This window comes from Trichosurus vulpecula, chromosome 2, assembly GCF_011100635.1.
Source record: "Trichosurus vulpecula isolate mTriVul1 chromosome 2, mTriVul1.pri, whole genome shotgun sequence".
Taxonomy (NCBI): domain Eukaryota; kingdom Metazoa; phylum Chordata; class Mammalia; order Diprotodontia; family Phalangeridae; genus Trichosurus; species Trichosurus vulpecula.
Window position 1 is genome coordinate 311931610 of NC_050574.1, and position 17120 is coordinate 311948729.

The 17120-nt window shown below is 40.1% G+C and overlaps 1 protein-coding gene across 1 annotated transcript in view; it reads left to right on the plus strand.

The window, feature by feature from the left end:
- Nucleotides 1-353: 353 nt before the first annotated feature.
- MYO7B (myosin VIIB) overlaps nt 354-17120 on the plus strand; it is a 145578-nt gene continuing 128811 nt past the window's right edge. Inside the window, 1 exon segment of the mRNA XM_036744081.1 lies at nt 354-416. Coding sequence (XP_036599976.1) covers nt 354-416 — 63 coding nt within the window.

Consider the following 17120-nt stretch of genomic DNA (forward strand, 5'->3'; position numbering starts at 1 on the left):
TAGCACTTTACTGTAAGTTAACCCAAGGGGGCTAATAAAATCATGAAGAAAGAGTATAGAGAGAGGAGAGAAGAGGACCCAGGACAGAGCTTTGGGAAAAACTGATAGTTTTAGGGGATGATGAGTTAGGAAAGGAGACAAATGAACAGTTAGGTAAGAAGAAAGTAAAAAAGAGAAGAGTGTATTGATAACTCAGAAAAAAGAGTATCATGAGGGAAGGGTAGTCAATGGTGTTCAATGTAGCAGAGATGTCAAGAAGTATTTGGTAATCAATCCAGTTTCTTCTCAATAAATACTTAGCTGAAGGGGTATCCTATAAATTACCCAGAAGTGCATTGAGTATTTTTGGGGTCATGACCGACTACTGGCTTGTTCCTGTTATCACATCCCAGAAGTACCATTTAGGGTTTATTCAGGTAAGGTTGTGTGGGACAATAATTCCCCCAAAATGAAATAACAATCAAAGGTCTTTCAAGGTAAGACAGAGGCTTTATTTGCAAGTCTTGTGAGAGAACTGGGCATGGCCTACTCCAGGGTGGAATGGAGTAGGGAGGCCTATTATAGAGAGCAGACAGGCAGTTTATATACCCCTCGAAGACAATTCTAAGAAATGCCCCTAAAAACCCCCTTACAAAACAATTCTAAGAAAAACCCCAAAATCTGGACCTCTATCCCCATTGGTGGGGATAATTGGCCTCACATTCTTGAAACAAGGAAAGATTCTTAATCTAACACCTTAACCCCAAACTAAAAGACAGCAGTTAGAGGCATGATGCAGGATGTGGGTATATGTGGTATATGTGCAAGTTTAAGCAGGGAGTGGGGGGCTAACTTTAAACTTTATGATATAGCTCAGGCTTTATGGAGGCTAAAATATTAAGTATCCTTTTCCTTAAGTGAGAAACTTTCAGCCATTCCACTCAGTTCTTCATCTCATTCCATAGTTGAAAGTCTCTCACACCAAATTTGTTAAGTTTCATCAGCTCTTTCATCAGTTTGGTCAATATCTCCATCATGGGTCATTCCATCCTCTCTTTGACTAATTGGTTCCCATTCTTGACCCCTCAAAATCATCAACCTCATGGACCCATAGGTGGGGTCCTCTAACTTAATCATTTTGGAAAGTGTCTTATGCACAGTGGCTGTAATTAATTACATCATGCATGTTAGGTAAACAGGGAGCAATATAACTCCACTTAGTGCCACTAGTAAAAAACCGTAGAGCCTGTTTCCACCACGTTCCTCCAAACCAGGACCGCCATGATGTGCTGAGTAGGGAGAGGGGGGACCAGGTCTGGACCGGAACATGGGCAATTTTTCTAATCTCTTTATTAATGTCTCTTACTATTTGCCCTACATCATCTATTGTCATACAACAAGTGGACAGATTGAGCTTATCACATACTCCACCCCCTTCTTTAGCCAAGAGGTAGTCTAGTACTGCAAAATAGCTTCCCTGTCTGATTTAAGCAATACTTCCCTTCACGGGTCTCTGTTAGAGGCCAGGTATGTTTCTCTGTTTCCTGCCAAGTTGGCATACCCAGGTGGACTTCAGACCTTTTACTAAGTATCTGAGCCAGGCTGACAGGAATAGGGACCCAGGGCCAGTTCTCCAACTGCTGGTGTCCTCCACAGACCCAACAATTAGTCAAATTAAAGGTTTGGGTTACAGTTTCCATTAATTGTTCAAGACTATTTCTCTGAGGGAGCCAAGGGATGGAGGCTAGAGAGGATAGTCCTAGCAGAAGGGCGAAGGTTAGGAAAGTCCCCATTTGTACTTACAATTCATGTGTTTCAAAAGTCTGGGGAGAAAGCAGTTTTGACTCAAAGTCCAGAATACAATTAGAATTATCCAACCCAAGAGGGTCACCATGCATACCCACTGAGAGTCCAAGTCCATTTACTCCAAGGAGACAGGTTGGCACCGAAGACGAAGCTTTAAGTCCTTTGGGTCCTTCGGGTCAGTATTCTCAACAGTCTAAACCATTGGAGGTGCACCTGGTCCTTTTACTCAGGTATGGTGTGTCCAACCTCTTTCCAGAGTCTGTACCGCGGTGTCTGAAGTTAGCAGGATCTGGAACAGCCCTTCCCAGCTGGTAGTGAGTTTATCCTCTTCCCGAGATTTGATCAGAACCCAGTCTCCTGGTTTGTACCTGTGAACTATGAATCCCAGAGGTGGAGTTTGAGTAATTAACCCTTTAAGTTGTAAAGAATGCAAGTGCTTTGTCAGGGAAGATATATATGTATTCTCTCAGAAACTTATCTTTCTGGTCACACAGTGGGTCCTAATTCTCCTTACTTCTGCCAGGGTAGGGGTGTCCAAAAAGGAGCTCATAAGGGGAGAGTCCCGCGTCCCTTTGAGGCTTGATTTGAATTCTGAGGAGAGCGAAGGGTAGACATTTAGTCCAGGGCAGCTGGGTCTCTAAGGCCAGTTTAGTGAGTTGTCTCTTAATCTCCTGATTCATTCTTTCAACTTTGCCAGACAAGGGAGGGTGCCAAGGAGTGTGGAACTACCAGGTAATATCCAAGGCCTGAGCCAAGAACTGCAGTATTTTAGCTGTAAAATGGGTCCCTTGGTTCAAATCAATCCGTTCTACCATCCTGTACCTTGGAATTATGTGCTCCAGTGTGACCTTACTCACCACTGGAGCAGTGGCCCGAGGTGAAAGAAAGGCCTCTACCCAGGAGGTCAAGTGGTCCACTATGACCAGCAGGTATTTAAGACGACCTATAGGGGGCAGCTCAGTGAAGTCCACCTGCATGCTTTGGAGAGGTCTAAGACCCAGCAGCCTGCCTCCTGCTGGAGCCTGGCACAACACAAACTTGTTTGTCCTTCAACACACAAGGCACCCATCCACCAGTTTTCGTGCTAGACTGTAAAGGGCAGGCAGTACATACTGGGTCAGGATCGCATCACACAGGTTTTGAACATCCCAATGGCTGCCTTGATGTAGGCATTGCAGGACTTGCCTCACACCTGCTTCAGTCAGTAGTTCTCTTCCACCTGGGAGTAGCCACCAGCCATCTTGTTCCCAGGCTCCTAAGGTCGGTGCCTTTTGCATTTCTTCCTCAGTAAAGGAGGGAGAAGGGAGATTTGGAGGAAAAGAGGGGATTAAGACCAATAACCGGTCTGATAACTCAGATTCCATTATTCCTGCCTTCCTTGCTTCCTCGTGGGCAAAGTCATTGCCCCTGACTTCAAAGGATTGCCCAGTTTTGATGATCACCTAAGAGGACTATGGCTATATTACCAGGCAGCTGTAGGTTTCCTAGTATTTGCATGATTAAGGTGGTATGGGCTAGCTCTTTCCCCTTTACTGTTAATCATTCCCCTTCTGCCACTCTAAAGGAACCATCTATAAATAAGTTTATCCCCTCCCAGGGATAGGGGACTCTTGTAGATCCCCCTCCCGCTCAGGGCTAGTGAACTAGCTCCTGGACATAGTTTGCAAGGGGTCTTGGCAACTTGACACAATAGTGAGATTTAACATGGACCCCAGGAAAGGGTTAAATGCTATAAACATATATATGTATATATATGTATATATATATACATAGTAGTAGCAGCAGTAATAGTAGTGTTAATGACAGTAGTGGTAGTAAAGGAAGTAACGCTGGTGTCCCTTTACCTGCTGCCCTCCATGCATACAGGAGGACTGTTCTGGATGAGCAGAACCAACCTGATAAGACTTTACACAATTCTCTTCTTTTCGCATACAGTAATCAATGAACCATTTTAGGTTTTAGCATTAAAAAAAATCAACAAAATAATCAAACTGTTCTTTACTAAAAAGAAAGAAAATATTTCCTATTCTCAGAAACAGCTTACAATTTATTCTGATATTATTATTAATTCCTAAGTACTAAACAATTCTTAAATTTGATCACAAAACCTCTTCCACTCAATTAAAAATAAAGAAAACTAAACATACTTCAGTAAATATTTGATTTAGACAATAATTCCAATAGCTCAGTTAACAGTCTCACAAATTTCATAAATGATAGCAAAACAATTTTTAACTGAAAATCCCCTTTAAATAGAAACAAAAACTTGGTACAACTGTTTACCAAATTATGCAATAAAAGAAAATTTTAGAAATACAACAATACCATAAACAATTATCATCTATTTAAACTTTTTTTTTTTGTTTTTTTTTGTTTTTTTTTTTTTTATCTATTTAAACTTTTAAAACCAAAACCAATTAATTACCACTCTGGTGGCTTTACTTTTAGCCAAACGTGTTCTGAAGTTGCAGTTGCCTTACAGTAGAGAATTATTCATTTCATCATCATTGAAATAAACTTCACATCGAAGAAAATCCACATGAAGTTAATGAACGTGAAGCAATTATGTTTAACTTGAAACAGTTTACATTCAGATAGAGATAGCATTCGTTTTATGCCAAGCATTGTGCCATGTATTTTCACAATCATATGACTCCCGTAACATCCCTGGGAGTAAATTCCACCACCATCTCCTTACTGAACAGCAAACTAAAGTAAATAGAGCTTTCTTGGAGCCATATAATTAATAAATTTCTTAATGCCAAATATATACTTTCATGTCCACATTTTTTTTGAAAGTTTTACAAAGTTTTTGGAATCACCTATTGTAATCAGGTCAGTTTAAAATGTGCTGGGCCAGCATTCCAACTACTTCTTTTTGGCCCTGGTAGAAAGCAAACCTAAAGAATTTGAATCAATGCTGACAAAATATGATCAGCTTTCCCTCCAGGCAGACACCTCACAGTAATAATCATAACTCACAATAACCAATATCTTTACCATAGCCAGAATCTACATTATATTTAATAGAACCCACCCTTGGATATAGGTCAAAAGGTGGGTGGGCACAATTCCTTCTATCTTTCTATAGCCTTATTTATTGGTCTTTAAGTTAGGCTATCAGTCTTTCACTCTAAGCTTCCTGCTTAAGATCTTTGTTTGCTAAACTTGCTTTAGTGCCAAATAGTAAAATAAATTCTAACCTTTCTTAAGCTTTAATTTGGGAGTGACACATTATACTTTTATATTTTTGAAACAACCAGAATGAATTCAATTTCTTTCTGGTTTGGAGTCTTATTTCATAAAAACTTTTCTCTGTTAGGTAAAGCAGGAAATGGTTAAAGGCTTATTTAGCGTGCCTCCCTTTGATCTGAGGTGAAAAGATTCACCCCCTCCTTCTTCCTTATCTCCCTTTCTCCTACATTCAACAACTTGGCCGAAGTTGGAATGCAGCAGAGAGGAAGAAAATATTTTCCAACAACTCTTCAAGAGTTTCTAAACCTTGTTTACTCTTCCCTTTGGGTGGACTTTGATTAAAGCCCCTTCAAAACCATATAACCTAGACAATAAAATACTTTTCTCTCTCCTCTCTGACACCCACTTGCTCCTCTAAGGAGACTGGAGTCAGAGAGAGACAGAGATACAGATCACACACTCACTCCACACAGAAACAAACACAGAAACGGGTACAAACAAAGGGCGACAAGATGGATCCAGAAAGCCAATTTATTCAAAATTTTTGGGGTCCCCTTTTCCAAATATATTTCAGCTAAAACAACTATATTTAACCATTTTCTTACTATCCTTTCTCTTATACTTTGGCAATTCATTCCAATTTTATTTTTGCAATCCATTGCCTAGAGGACTATATACAGGTACCTCACACTTTTACTCTGACTGCACAATTTTAGACTGCTCTTTCCCCATCCTCAGGGGTTTTACGGGAGTCGTCACCAAGCTCCCCAAGTCAAAATGACTCAGCTGAAATTTCCAAGGAAGGTCACTCTTCCCCCTCAGTCACCCATGAAGCCTATACAGCGGCATCCTTTCACTGAGGTATTAACTCTGCACTTTGGTCTGTGGACTACCAGAAATCCATTGCAATGCCAATTACCTCCAGACCCCCGAGTGCTTACCTCGAGGTTGTATGCGCACAAGTTTCTTGACTGCTCACACTCATTCACTGACCGGCCAGAATTTCAATCTCACATATGTAAGCTGAATTATTGTTGGAGTTTTAATAAGTGGTGTGTCTTACCTCTCTCCGGGTGTTCCCCTTGGCCAGGCAGCTCCACTCCCCTTGGGTCCGAAACCTCCAGGAAATCCCGATAGGCACTCAGTTGTGGCTCCAAGAAAAGGGGTCTGCCTCAGTTGAGGGTACTCCCGGGTTTCATCACCAAAACTGTGAGGGACAATAGTTTCCCCAAAATGAAACAACAATCAAAGGTCTCTCAAGATAAAGACAGAGGCTTTATTTGCAAGTCTCACGGGAGAACTGGGCACGGCCTACTCCAGGGTGGAATGGGGTAGGGAGGCCTGTTATAGAGAGCAGACAGGCAGTTTATATACCCCTCGAAGACAATTCTAAGAAATGCCCCTAAAAACCCCCTTACAAAACAATTCTAAGAAAAACCCCAAAGTCTGGACCTCTATTCCCATCAGTGGGGATAATTGGCCTCACATTCTTGAAACAAGGAAAGATTCTTAATCTAACACCTTAACCCCAAACTAAAAGACAGCAGTTAGAGGCATGATGCAGGATGTGGGTATATGTGGTATATGTGCAAGTTTAAGCAGGGAGTGGGGGGCTAACTTTAAACTTTATGATATAGCTCAGGCTTTATGAAGGCTAAAATATTAAGTAGTATCCTTTTCCTTAAATGAGAGGCTTTCAGCCATTCCACTCAAGGTGCTCCCTGTAACCACTCATCCTGAGTCATGCTCAGGTCAGTTTCTCACTTTTCCCTATCTTTCCTAAGCTTATCATTGTTTCAGAAATTCCTAACTAAATAGTCATGAATCCACAAGAATGACTGTGACTTTGGGGAGTCAAAATGTTATAGGTTATTAGAACTGGAAGCTCTACGCACAACTCAAAATTATATTTCCTCGAATCTGTTGAGGTATCTATTAACTTTACAATTTTCAATAGTTTTTTTCTCATCTTCTCTTCCTGTCACAATCAATCTGGGTTGTGCAATCAAAGCATCTATAATCCTACAAGATATGTCTATTAGTTTCCTGAGGTGTGAGGTTTTGGCAGGTGCTTCAAGTGAGAAATCAGAGAGGGAGAAATCAGGATAGTAGCTACCAATGAATATTATTTGAATGGAAAGTCCCTTTCCCCCCACTATCTCACCTGAAATTCCAACATCCTATTCAACTCAACAAATATTTAAGGACCTATTATGTGTAAATGCTATATTTGAAGTTTGGGGAGTACAAAATCAAAAATGGAAATGGTCCTAGACCTTGAAGTGCTTATGTTTCATGGGCCACCAAATCCCAATCCACAACAAAGACAGCTAAGGCAGAGCTCAGAGAAGTATCAATTTATTAGGGAGACTGGTGGTTTCTAAGTGATTGGATCCAGGACCTTCCTCTTGGTCGAGGATCCCTCTGCTAGGACTCTGGTCCTTTTTATTGACATTAAGAGATTACAAAAAATAGAATTGAGGCAGTATAATTCATGACTGGTCTCTTCCAGAAGTGGGGAAATCTTATGATTAGTCAAAGCAGATGTTTATCAAATACCAGTGTTTCATCAATGTTTAGTCCCCAAGATTCGGGACTTTCCACAAGCAGTTATGAATATTAGGTGTGAAAGAACAGAAGGGGCATGGGGAAACTGTGGTTTTTTTGAACATTGTTCTCTGGAGGTAAGGGGGGAGGGCAATACTAATATAGCAACTCTCTATATTAACATAGATCTCACTAACAAAGTATAAAACTATCCTGTAACCAATATGAGTGCTATATTCATCAATGGACAATGGGTTAATTAATTCTGATGTACATAACTCCTACTCTAACAGTTAACTAAATCAAGCTTAACTCTATCCTGTCTAACACAATCATTGATACCCATTATATCACAATGAATTGATTAAATACTTATTAGATTGAGTAGGGGTATCAAAATTATCTTCAAAACTCTTTTGTACAATTTTGCCATCATGGATTCATCCCTTTGGGTAAAGGATGTTCTCTATTATGATGCAGCTGTTTAACTTTATTCTTTAATTCTTTCCATTCCAGTAAATGTTAGTAGGAGAAGGATAAAGGGAGTGTGATGCTAGGTATTTAGAGAGGGGAGAAGGATTAGAGGGTAGGATTCAGAAGAGAAAGGCACTGAATATAAAATGAGAGAGGACAGAGAATGGCAAAGACAAATTTAAGAATTCCATAATTTGATAATGATATCATTTGTCAGATTTATCTAGATCAGAGGGGTAAATTGAGATCTTCTACTATCATAATTTTATGTCTATTTCTTCTTGTAGCTCATTTATCTTTTCCTTTAACAATTTAGATCCATTTGATACATATAGTATTATTATTAGTAGTATTGACATTGGTTCACTGTCTATGGTACCTTTTAGCAAAACGTAGTCACCTTGTTTTATCTTTTAATTTGACTGCTTTTCTTTTGTTTTGTCTTAGAACATGATTACTACCCCTGCCTTTTTTACTTCAGCTGAATTATGATATATTCTACTCTAGCTCCTTATTTTAACTCTATGTGTATCTTTCTACTTCATGCGTTTCTTGTAAACAACATAGTGTTGGACTCTGGTTTCTAATCTATTTTGCTATCTTCTCACATTTTATAGGTGAATTAACCCCATTAATATTCACAGTTATGATTGTTAATTGTGTATTTCCTTCTATCCCATCTTCTTATACTTTTCATTTTTTTTCTCTTTAAGAATCTGTTTTGCTTCTGACTAATGCCTCCCTTAATCTACCCTCCCTCTTATTCCCCTTCTTTCCTCCCATTGCCTCATTGGGTAAGATATGCTTTTGTGCCCAATTGTGTGTATGTGTGGTCTTCCCTTCTTTAATCAGTTCAGATAATTTCACCATCGCCCCTTCCCTATTGCTTAAATTCCTCTTTGTACACCTCACTTATTCGAAATAAATCTCCCCGTTATTTCCTCTATAATCCTTGATGATAATAGAGTTCTGAAGGGTTCTAAATATCATCTCCTCTCGTAAGAATGTAAACAATTTAACCTTGTTTAGTCCATTGTAATTGCTCACTTATGTTTACCTTTTTATGCTTCTCTTTATTTTTATGTACATATGTCACATTTCCTACTCAGCTCTAATCTATTCATCAGAAAAATTTGAAAGTCCTCTGTTTCATTAAAGATCCATTTTTTTCATCTATAGGATTATACTCAGTTTCATTGGGTAGGTTATTCTTGGTTATAAGCCTAGATCCTTTGCTTTCTAAGATATCATATTCCAAACTCTCCACTCCTCTATGTTGGTGACTGCTAAGCCATATGTAATCCCAACTGTGCTTCTTTTGTACTTGAATTCTTTTTTTTTGCCTGCTTGCAGTACTTTCCTTGACCTGGGATTTCTGTATTTGGCATATAATATTCCTGCGAGTTTTCATTCTGGAGTTTTTTTCAGGAGACGACTTGTTTCGAATTTTATTTTGCCCTCTGGTTCTAAGGTGTCTGGACAGTTTTATGATTCTTGAAATATGATGTCTAGGTTACTTTTTTGGTCATGGCTTTCAGGTAGTCCAATGATTCTTAAATTATCTCTCCTCCATCTGTTTTCCAGGTCAGGAATTTTTTCTTATGAGATGCTTCATATTTTTTCCCCATTTTGTTCAGTCTTTTGACTATGTTTTATTATCTTGATTTCTCTTGAAGTAATTAACTCCCACTTGGCCAATTCTAATTTTCTAGGAGTAATTTTCTTCAATATGGCTTTGTACCTCTTTTTCTAAGTAGTTGGTTCTCTTTTCACATTTTTCTTCTTTACTGCTCTCATTTGATTTTTAAAATCATCTTTTGACTCTTTTTTTAAACTCTTGCTTCAACTTTTTAAGGGATTCTTGTTGTACTTATGTCTAAGCTGCATTTTTATTTGAGGTTTTGCTTGTAGATTTTTTCAAGTCTTTCTCTTTTCTGTTTGTGTCTTGAGCTTCCATGTCACCATAATAGTTCTTTATGGTCAGATTATTTTTTTCCTTGTTTGTTTGCTCATTCTTACACTCTACTTCTTGACTTTGAATTTAATGTTAGTGCTGGGCTCTACACATTTCTGGGTGCATGGGGGGAGATAAAGAAAATCATGTTGTCCTCTTCTGTCCTGCTGCTGCTTTTACAGATCAGGTTGGGGCCCACAAGTACTCTTAAAGTAAGGCCTGTTTGCTGCCCTCCTGCTCTGAATTCTGTAAATTCCTAACCCAGCTTTGAGTCTATTGGCTTATTCCTGGTTGGGAATTTCATTTGACTCTTGTTTGATCCCACCACTATTGGCCCACTGGGAGGTTCTGCAGGTTCACAGCAACTGAAATGCTGGCTCCCTTTCAACATGGGATGATGTATTCTGACCCTGAGATCAGCATCATTCAGCGACCATTTGCTTCCAGAACTTGTTCTTTGCTTAGTACACAGCTGGGGACAATGACTATTCTCCTCCATCCATCTTCTCCATCCTTCTCCATCTATCTCTATCTTTCTCCATCCATGATCTGGAACAGGGTAGTAGGTGGCAGAACTGCCAGAGTACCCATTCCTGCATCGAGTGGTTGTTCAGGGATCCTTTGAGATTTCTTCCTGCTCCAGTGCATGCTACCTTGGTAGCCCATTTCAATCTCTGGGTGCTAGAATGCTCTGAGTCATGCCTGCTCCTGGCCAGACCCCCTCCCTAGTGTCTGTGGACTTCTCTGTCTGTCTCCCCAAGCCTCCTTGGACTAGAAAAATGACTCACTGTGACTTCTTCTCGACTTTGCCAGTCAGAATTTGGACTGACATACTTTCAAGATCTTTGTCCAGAAGTTATGTTGGAAGAAGTAAACTCTAACACTTCTCATTCAGCCATTTTGACTCTTTTGTCATGATAGTTTATGGATACAGTAATATTAATTACAATATTAATAATAAGAGTAAGAAGAAAAGTAGAGATCAACTCCTGTTTTTTGGTTTATTTTATTTTATTTTATTTTTTTACAAATGAGGAACCTGAAACCCAGAGAAGAGAAATGACTTTCTCGAAATGCCATGGCAAATTAGTGACAGAACTAGGACACAGGTCTCCTGATTCCCAATCCACTTATCCTTCTACCATATATACTTCACATATTTTTTAGACCAGACCTCAGGTTAATTTGTGGGATGTTAAAAATGAGACTACTCAGTTTTCTCACTTCTTTATTTTCAGTCACTTCTGGCCTAAGAGAATGTGTCCTGCAAGCGGATCAGGCTTTGGTAACATATCAGTCACATGTTGGTTTAAGTGCTAAGTCGGATCTTTCCTCCTATGAGAAATAATTTCTATAATGAATAACTTACTTATCTTATCTGTGGTGGGGAGAAACTATTTTTCAGTTTCTGTGGCCCCCTTTGTCACAAGGACTATACCTCTCCACACCTTAGGCCACGCCATCACAGCTTCCCTGGCTGCCCATATTGGCAACTTTCCAAAGGTGTCTTGATTTGGCAGTGTCCTGAGCGGTGTGCTGGGGCCAGATCAAGAATTGTTAAATTATCGGTGTGAGCATTTATACCTCAGAAATCTGCAAGGGTATGACTCAGAACTTGCTATATTGTTTTCTTGATTGTCAGGACTCAAGAAACTGATGAATTTTAATACTAATTATTTAATTTATATTACTAATTATTTAATTTAATACTCTTATTATATAATATTATATAATTATATAAGTATTATGCAACACTCAGTTGAATAATATAATTATATTTATATTAATAATGCTGTTTAAACTTAAAGGTTATTGACAGTACAGTTTTTTCCCCTCTGGAGAGTCAGTTGTTAAATATTTACAAGCACACCCTGTTTCTACTCCAATAGTATGTCTTTCTCTCAAGATCAATATGCTGATTTCAGAGGTCTAGAATTTCAAACTAAGGTATTAATGATTGATAGCAGCTAGATGATGCAATGGGTAGAACATTGGGCTTGGAATCAGGAAGACTCATTTTCATGAGTTCAAATCCAGCCTCAGACACTTATGAGGAGGTAATACCCAGCCGAGTGTTGAAAGGAGCTAAGAATTCTAAGTCTCATTCTAGGGGCAGCTAGGGGGCACGGTGGATAGAGCAGTGAAAGACTCATCTTCCTGAGCTCAAATCCTTCTTCAGATACTTGCTGGCTGTATGATCCTGGGCAAGTCACTTAACCCTTTAGCCTAAATTTCCTTATCTGTAAAATAATCTGGAGAAGGAATGGCAAACCACTCAGGCATCTTTGCCAAGAAGACCCCAAATGGAGTCACAAAATGTCAAACACGATTGAACAACAATCACCTCACATATCCAATCCTGAGACACACTAGTAGAGAGTAATATTTGAGTGACAAGCTTCCCTGTCTCCTCAAATTACTACATGTGCTCCACCAACAGGTCAGGCCAGCCTTGATGCCTGGTATAGGGCTCCCTGCCAGTAAGTAGTCCAACACTGATCTGACCTGCCCAATAATCTTATTGGAGAAGGAAAGCATTTCCTAGATAAGAATACAGTTAGAGCCTCATTTGATTATCATCTCCCAGAGGAAGCTGCAGATTAATTCAATCCTTCACCAAGGTCTCTGCCTCTTTAGATTTCCTAAGCAGATGCATGGGACTGCAGAGTATCTCCCCTGCCTCTAGCTTTATACTTAGCAAGGAGAGGAGATCCCAAGTACTAGGACTACTCAGTGTTAACACTGTCCAAACCTCTGCAACACTGTTTATACTGGAGCTTTTGTCAAAACACATTCTGGGCTATTATTCCAAAGCTCCCTGAATAAATTGAGATCTCTTGGCAGATCTCTAAGCCCATTACTATCTGGTTTTCTCAGTCTCGGGAGTTGCTGGACTTTGCAGCTGACCAGTGCCTTGTCAGCACCATTCCCGCCTGCCTTCTTCCTCTCCTGATGCTGACACTTATTTGTGTGTGACCATGGACAAATAATCTAATTTTTCTAAGCCACACTTTCCCTATTTGTGTAGCACTTTTTCTAGGCTCATTTTCCCAATTCCTACTCCCTCTAGGAACTGGATCCCCAGAGGGTGACTGGCCACTACTCTCTTTAAGGTTCTAGAGGTAACCCTGAGGGTTTGTGGCTCCTGATACTGTCATTCATGAGCCCCCATCCAGTGTGCTCTCTTATTATAACTAATTAGTTAACATCTCCTCCATGCCAATTGCCAATTAACACCGAATAATTTTTATAAATCGATGTTTACTGAGAAGGCATAACAAGGATTGAAATACAACATCCCCCTAAATAAGGAATTGTATTCACCTCTCTACAACCCACTCATCTTGAAGAGAGTGGCCTTGAACTTAAAATTATTACTATAAAATACCCCCTTCCCCTACATAGCAGGAGAACAGACAGGCTATTCCCTGGCCCTGAGTCCCTTCTTTTCTCCCTTCATGTTTGTTTTTGTGAGGCAATCAGGATTAAATGACTTGTCCAGGGTTTCATAGCTAGTAAATGTCAAGTGTCTGAGGTTGGATTTGAACTCAGGTCCTCCTGACTCCAGGGCCCATGCTCTATCTACTGCACCACCTAGTTGCCTGCTTTTCTCCCTTCATGAAGTCCCTACCTATGGAGGGCCAGCTCTGAGAAAGTCCATTCTGGGATAAGATATAGGCCAGGTTTTCCCTGAGGCCTGTTCTTGCCCTTGGGCTGATAACTTGGCATGTGGGCTTTCCATACCACCTCCCCACCCTCGGCATACACGTGCTGTTTAAGATGAAGGCTCTCCAAGCCTCCTCAGTATACATGTGCTCTCTCCAAAACCCCGTGGCACACACGTGCTAAACAGCACCTGTGGGCTATTAACACAATATTGTTTACAAAAGGGAACAAAGCACATGCAATGCAAATGTTTTCGCACGTGGACTTGTTGATTCTGCTTGCCTAAAAAGGTATATAAACCCTGTCCCTCAGTTTAATAAATGGAGCTGTTCTTTACTCTTTCCACCTGGCCCATGTTTTCTTTTCACTGTCCTTGGCCTTCGGCCATCTCTGGCCATTCGGTGCCACAGCTGCTGGTGGTACCCACCAAGTTCACTTCTGGGTGGAACATAGCTGATAGATAAGCCACTGCTTGCTCAGCTGGGTTAAGCTGGTCACTCCTAAGAGCTGCTACACAGTCTTCTCACCAGACCCAGCTACTATAGCCATTGGCTCTAGGACTCTGGCTGGTGGTGGAACTTTGATGACTTTTACAGACCTCCTGGCCTCACTGTTCACATAGGCATTTTCATCCCAGGATATTCATTCACCTAAAATAAGAAAAGATGCATGACGAACAGAGATGTCATGTTGTTAGAAATACGCTTGACACTGAAATTCAGGTATCAAGGGCAATTTATTATTATTGAAGAATCCAAAGGAACTGGTAAATGTTCCTGGCCAGGAGCAGACTCCACACTTGTTTAGGAAGGGGGAGTGCTGCTTACAAAAATGAGATCAGCTTTATAGTGTTAGAGCAACACAGATTGACGCACCATCAACTCAGTACCTCCCCTTGGAGAGCAGATTGATCCTCTCTCTTCCTGATATACCTCATCGTATATTCTCTCCTTGATATGTGTAAGCATGTCCCCCTCCCCTCATCATATGTCCCATGTTAAAAAATGGTGGAAAACTCCTCCCTGTGGGTGTGTAAGGTAATATTCAATTAGCCAATTAAGCATGGGTGGTAGCCTTTTGACCCAGTTTTCTCTTCAACCCTGACCCTTATCTGGCCAGTTTAGACCAGTTTTCCTAACATCCTGAATCTGTGGCTTTTGCAAAACTGCAAACTTCATTCGGATTGGCTGAGACCTCTCGTCCTGGTTAATTTTTACTCCTTCTTTGTTCAGGCTGACAATTAATTATAATCTTTTTTATCTTTTTTAAAAAAATTATTATTTATTCAATATTTTTAGTTTTCAGCATTGATTTCCACAAGATTTTGAATTACAAATTTTCTCCCCATTTCTACCCTCCCCCCCACTCCAAGATGGCATATATTCTGATTCCCCAATCAAACCTCCCTTCTGTCATTCCCCTCCCCCCATCACCTTTTCCCTTTAATTAATTATTCTGTGGAACTTAACTAACTCTTCTGTGGAAACCTAACTTTCCCTAACTTTTACCAATCTCTCACAATGTGATCATGGAAACATGGCAGCTGGTTGGAGCTATAAGGCACCTGAAGCTGCTGTTCTTCCCCCTACCTTGAAAACAAGAGGCTCAAAAGAAATAATATGTGGAAAGTGCTTTGCAAATCATAAAATGCTATATAAATATCAGTTATTAGTGTCAGAAACAGTGTGGCATAGCGGATAAAGGGCTGGCATCAGAGCTAGAAAGACCTGGGTTCACATTTTGCCTTTCATGCATTCTGGCTATATAGATCAGGACAAGTCATTTAACTTCTTAGAAAACAATACAACTTTATGTCTTTATGTCACAAGAATGTGCCAATCTGCCTCGGAGGAAAGAATTTCCTTACCTGGGAGTTTCCTATGTCAGGAATCAAGAAACTACTCCCCAAGAGCCAAGCCCTGCTCACTCTCTGTTTTTGTTTGGCCTCGAGTTAGGAATAGTTTTTACATTTTAAATACAATAAAACTATATTTTAAATTGCAAAAGCCATTCCTAGCTCACTGACTCGCAGCCAAGATCTGGCGAGATGATGTTTGTAGTTTGCCAATGGTCATAGTTTACTAGCTCTTCCCCTATACAAATAAAATCACAGGTTGTGTCCCTATTATGATTTCTTTCTCATTTTTTCCCTTGCTGGAGTTCAGAAAGAAAAGGCCCAGGGCCTTGTAGCTATCTTGCTATTATTCTTTACATTTAATTTTTTGTGACTATTGTGCAAGTAGATAAGATGACTGCTTTTTGTAATTGAATGAAAGTATTGGTATATCAGTGCAGCTTCTGGAAGCTACTGCAAGCATCTTTAGGATGGCTTCAGGAGCAGACAGGATGACAAGGATGATAAATACATTCTGTTTCCACACGGTTTTGATTTCTTCTGCTGGGGCTCTGTAGTGTAAGAGCCTTTTATTCTACATAGCTTAGAGATTATAAGTATTTGCTATGGCAACATCTATTAAAACATCTTTGACATTTATGGATCAGTGTTATGATTGGGTGATTATAGGCAACGATTTTGTCTATAAGAATGCTGCAGTTCCAGTACAGCTTATTTGTTTAATTCTCGAAACCATCTTGGGATCTGTATTTGTAATACGAAGACTCGTCATCTGTTTAGCTTATGAAAGATAATAGAAACTGGCTGGTAGTAAGAGTTGCTACCTGGTGGGTTGGAGAAGAGGAAGGAATGTCAGGAGTGAGGAGAAAGGGAAGAGTGCTATAGGGATGTCAAGAATGAGAAGAGGGGACTGATACTTTCCATGGCAAGTTGTGGACAGCCTGGCTCTCAGTTCTGTATGTGCTTCGCTGTACTATGTTATCCTTTGGAGCACTCAAAACAGTCCGTACTGGGACAGCCTTGGGAACAAAGACTTATGGGAATGTCAGTTTTCTTCAGAGCTACAAGAAAACTTAGAGATCAGCAAATGGATCATGTTATAGATGAGGAAACTGAGGCCCAGAGAAGTGACTTGGCCAAGGTCACACAAGAAGTTCATAGAAAAGCAGCACCAGAATCCAAGTCTAGTGCTCTGGAACCTGAAATTTCCCGGAGTACCTTGTGTGTTTTCCTTGTGTAATTTCTCTTCAATAACTTGTGCTAATGGAAAGAATGAGTGATAACACAAGTTATTTGTACTCACTCTACATGTAGTAGAGGGACTCGGAGCCTCAAGAGGACTCCCCAAATTGTTGTATACTCCACTGATGACCCACATCCAAGTTCAAGATTCTCCTTGGCTCTGTAATGGGAGTTAGGTGGGGGCTCAGATGTAGGGTCAGTTGGAGAATGGCTATGAAATGTGGATTCTTCAGTGCAGGAAAGGCCAAGAAGCACAATTATTAACAGAGCACTTTTATCGACAATTATCCCATCATGAAAGGGAAGGCGAGAGTAAACAAAGACTTATTCTTCAAATCCAAATCCTCAACTTTAAAATTAAGGGCCTCCCCTGGAGTTTTCGCACAACTGGGAGAAAGCCTA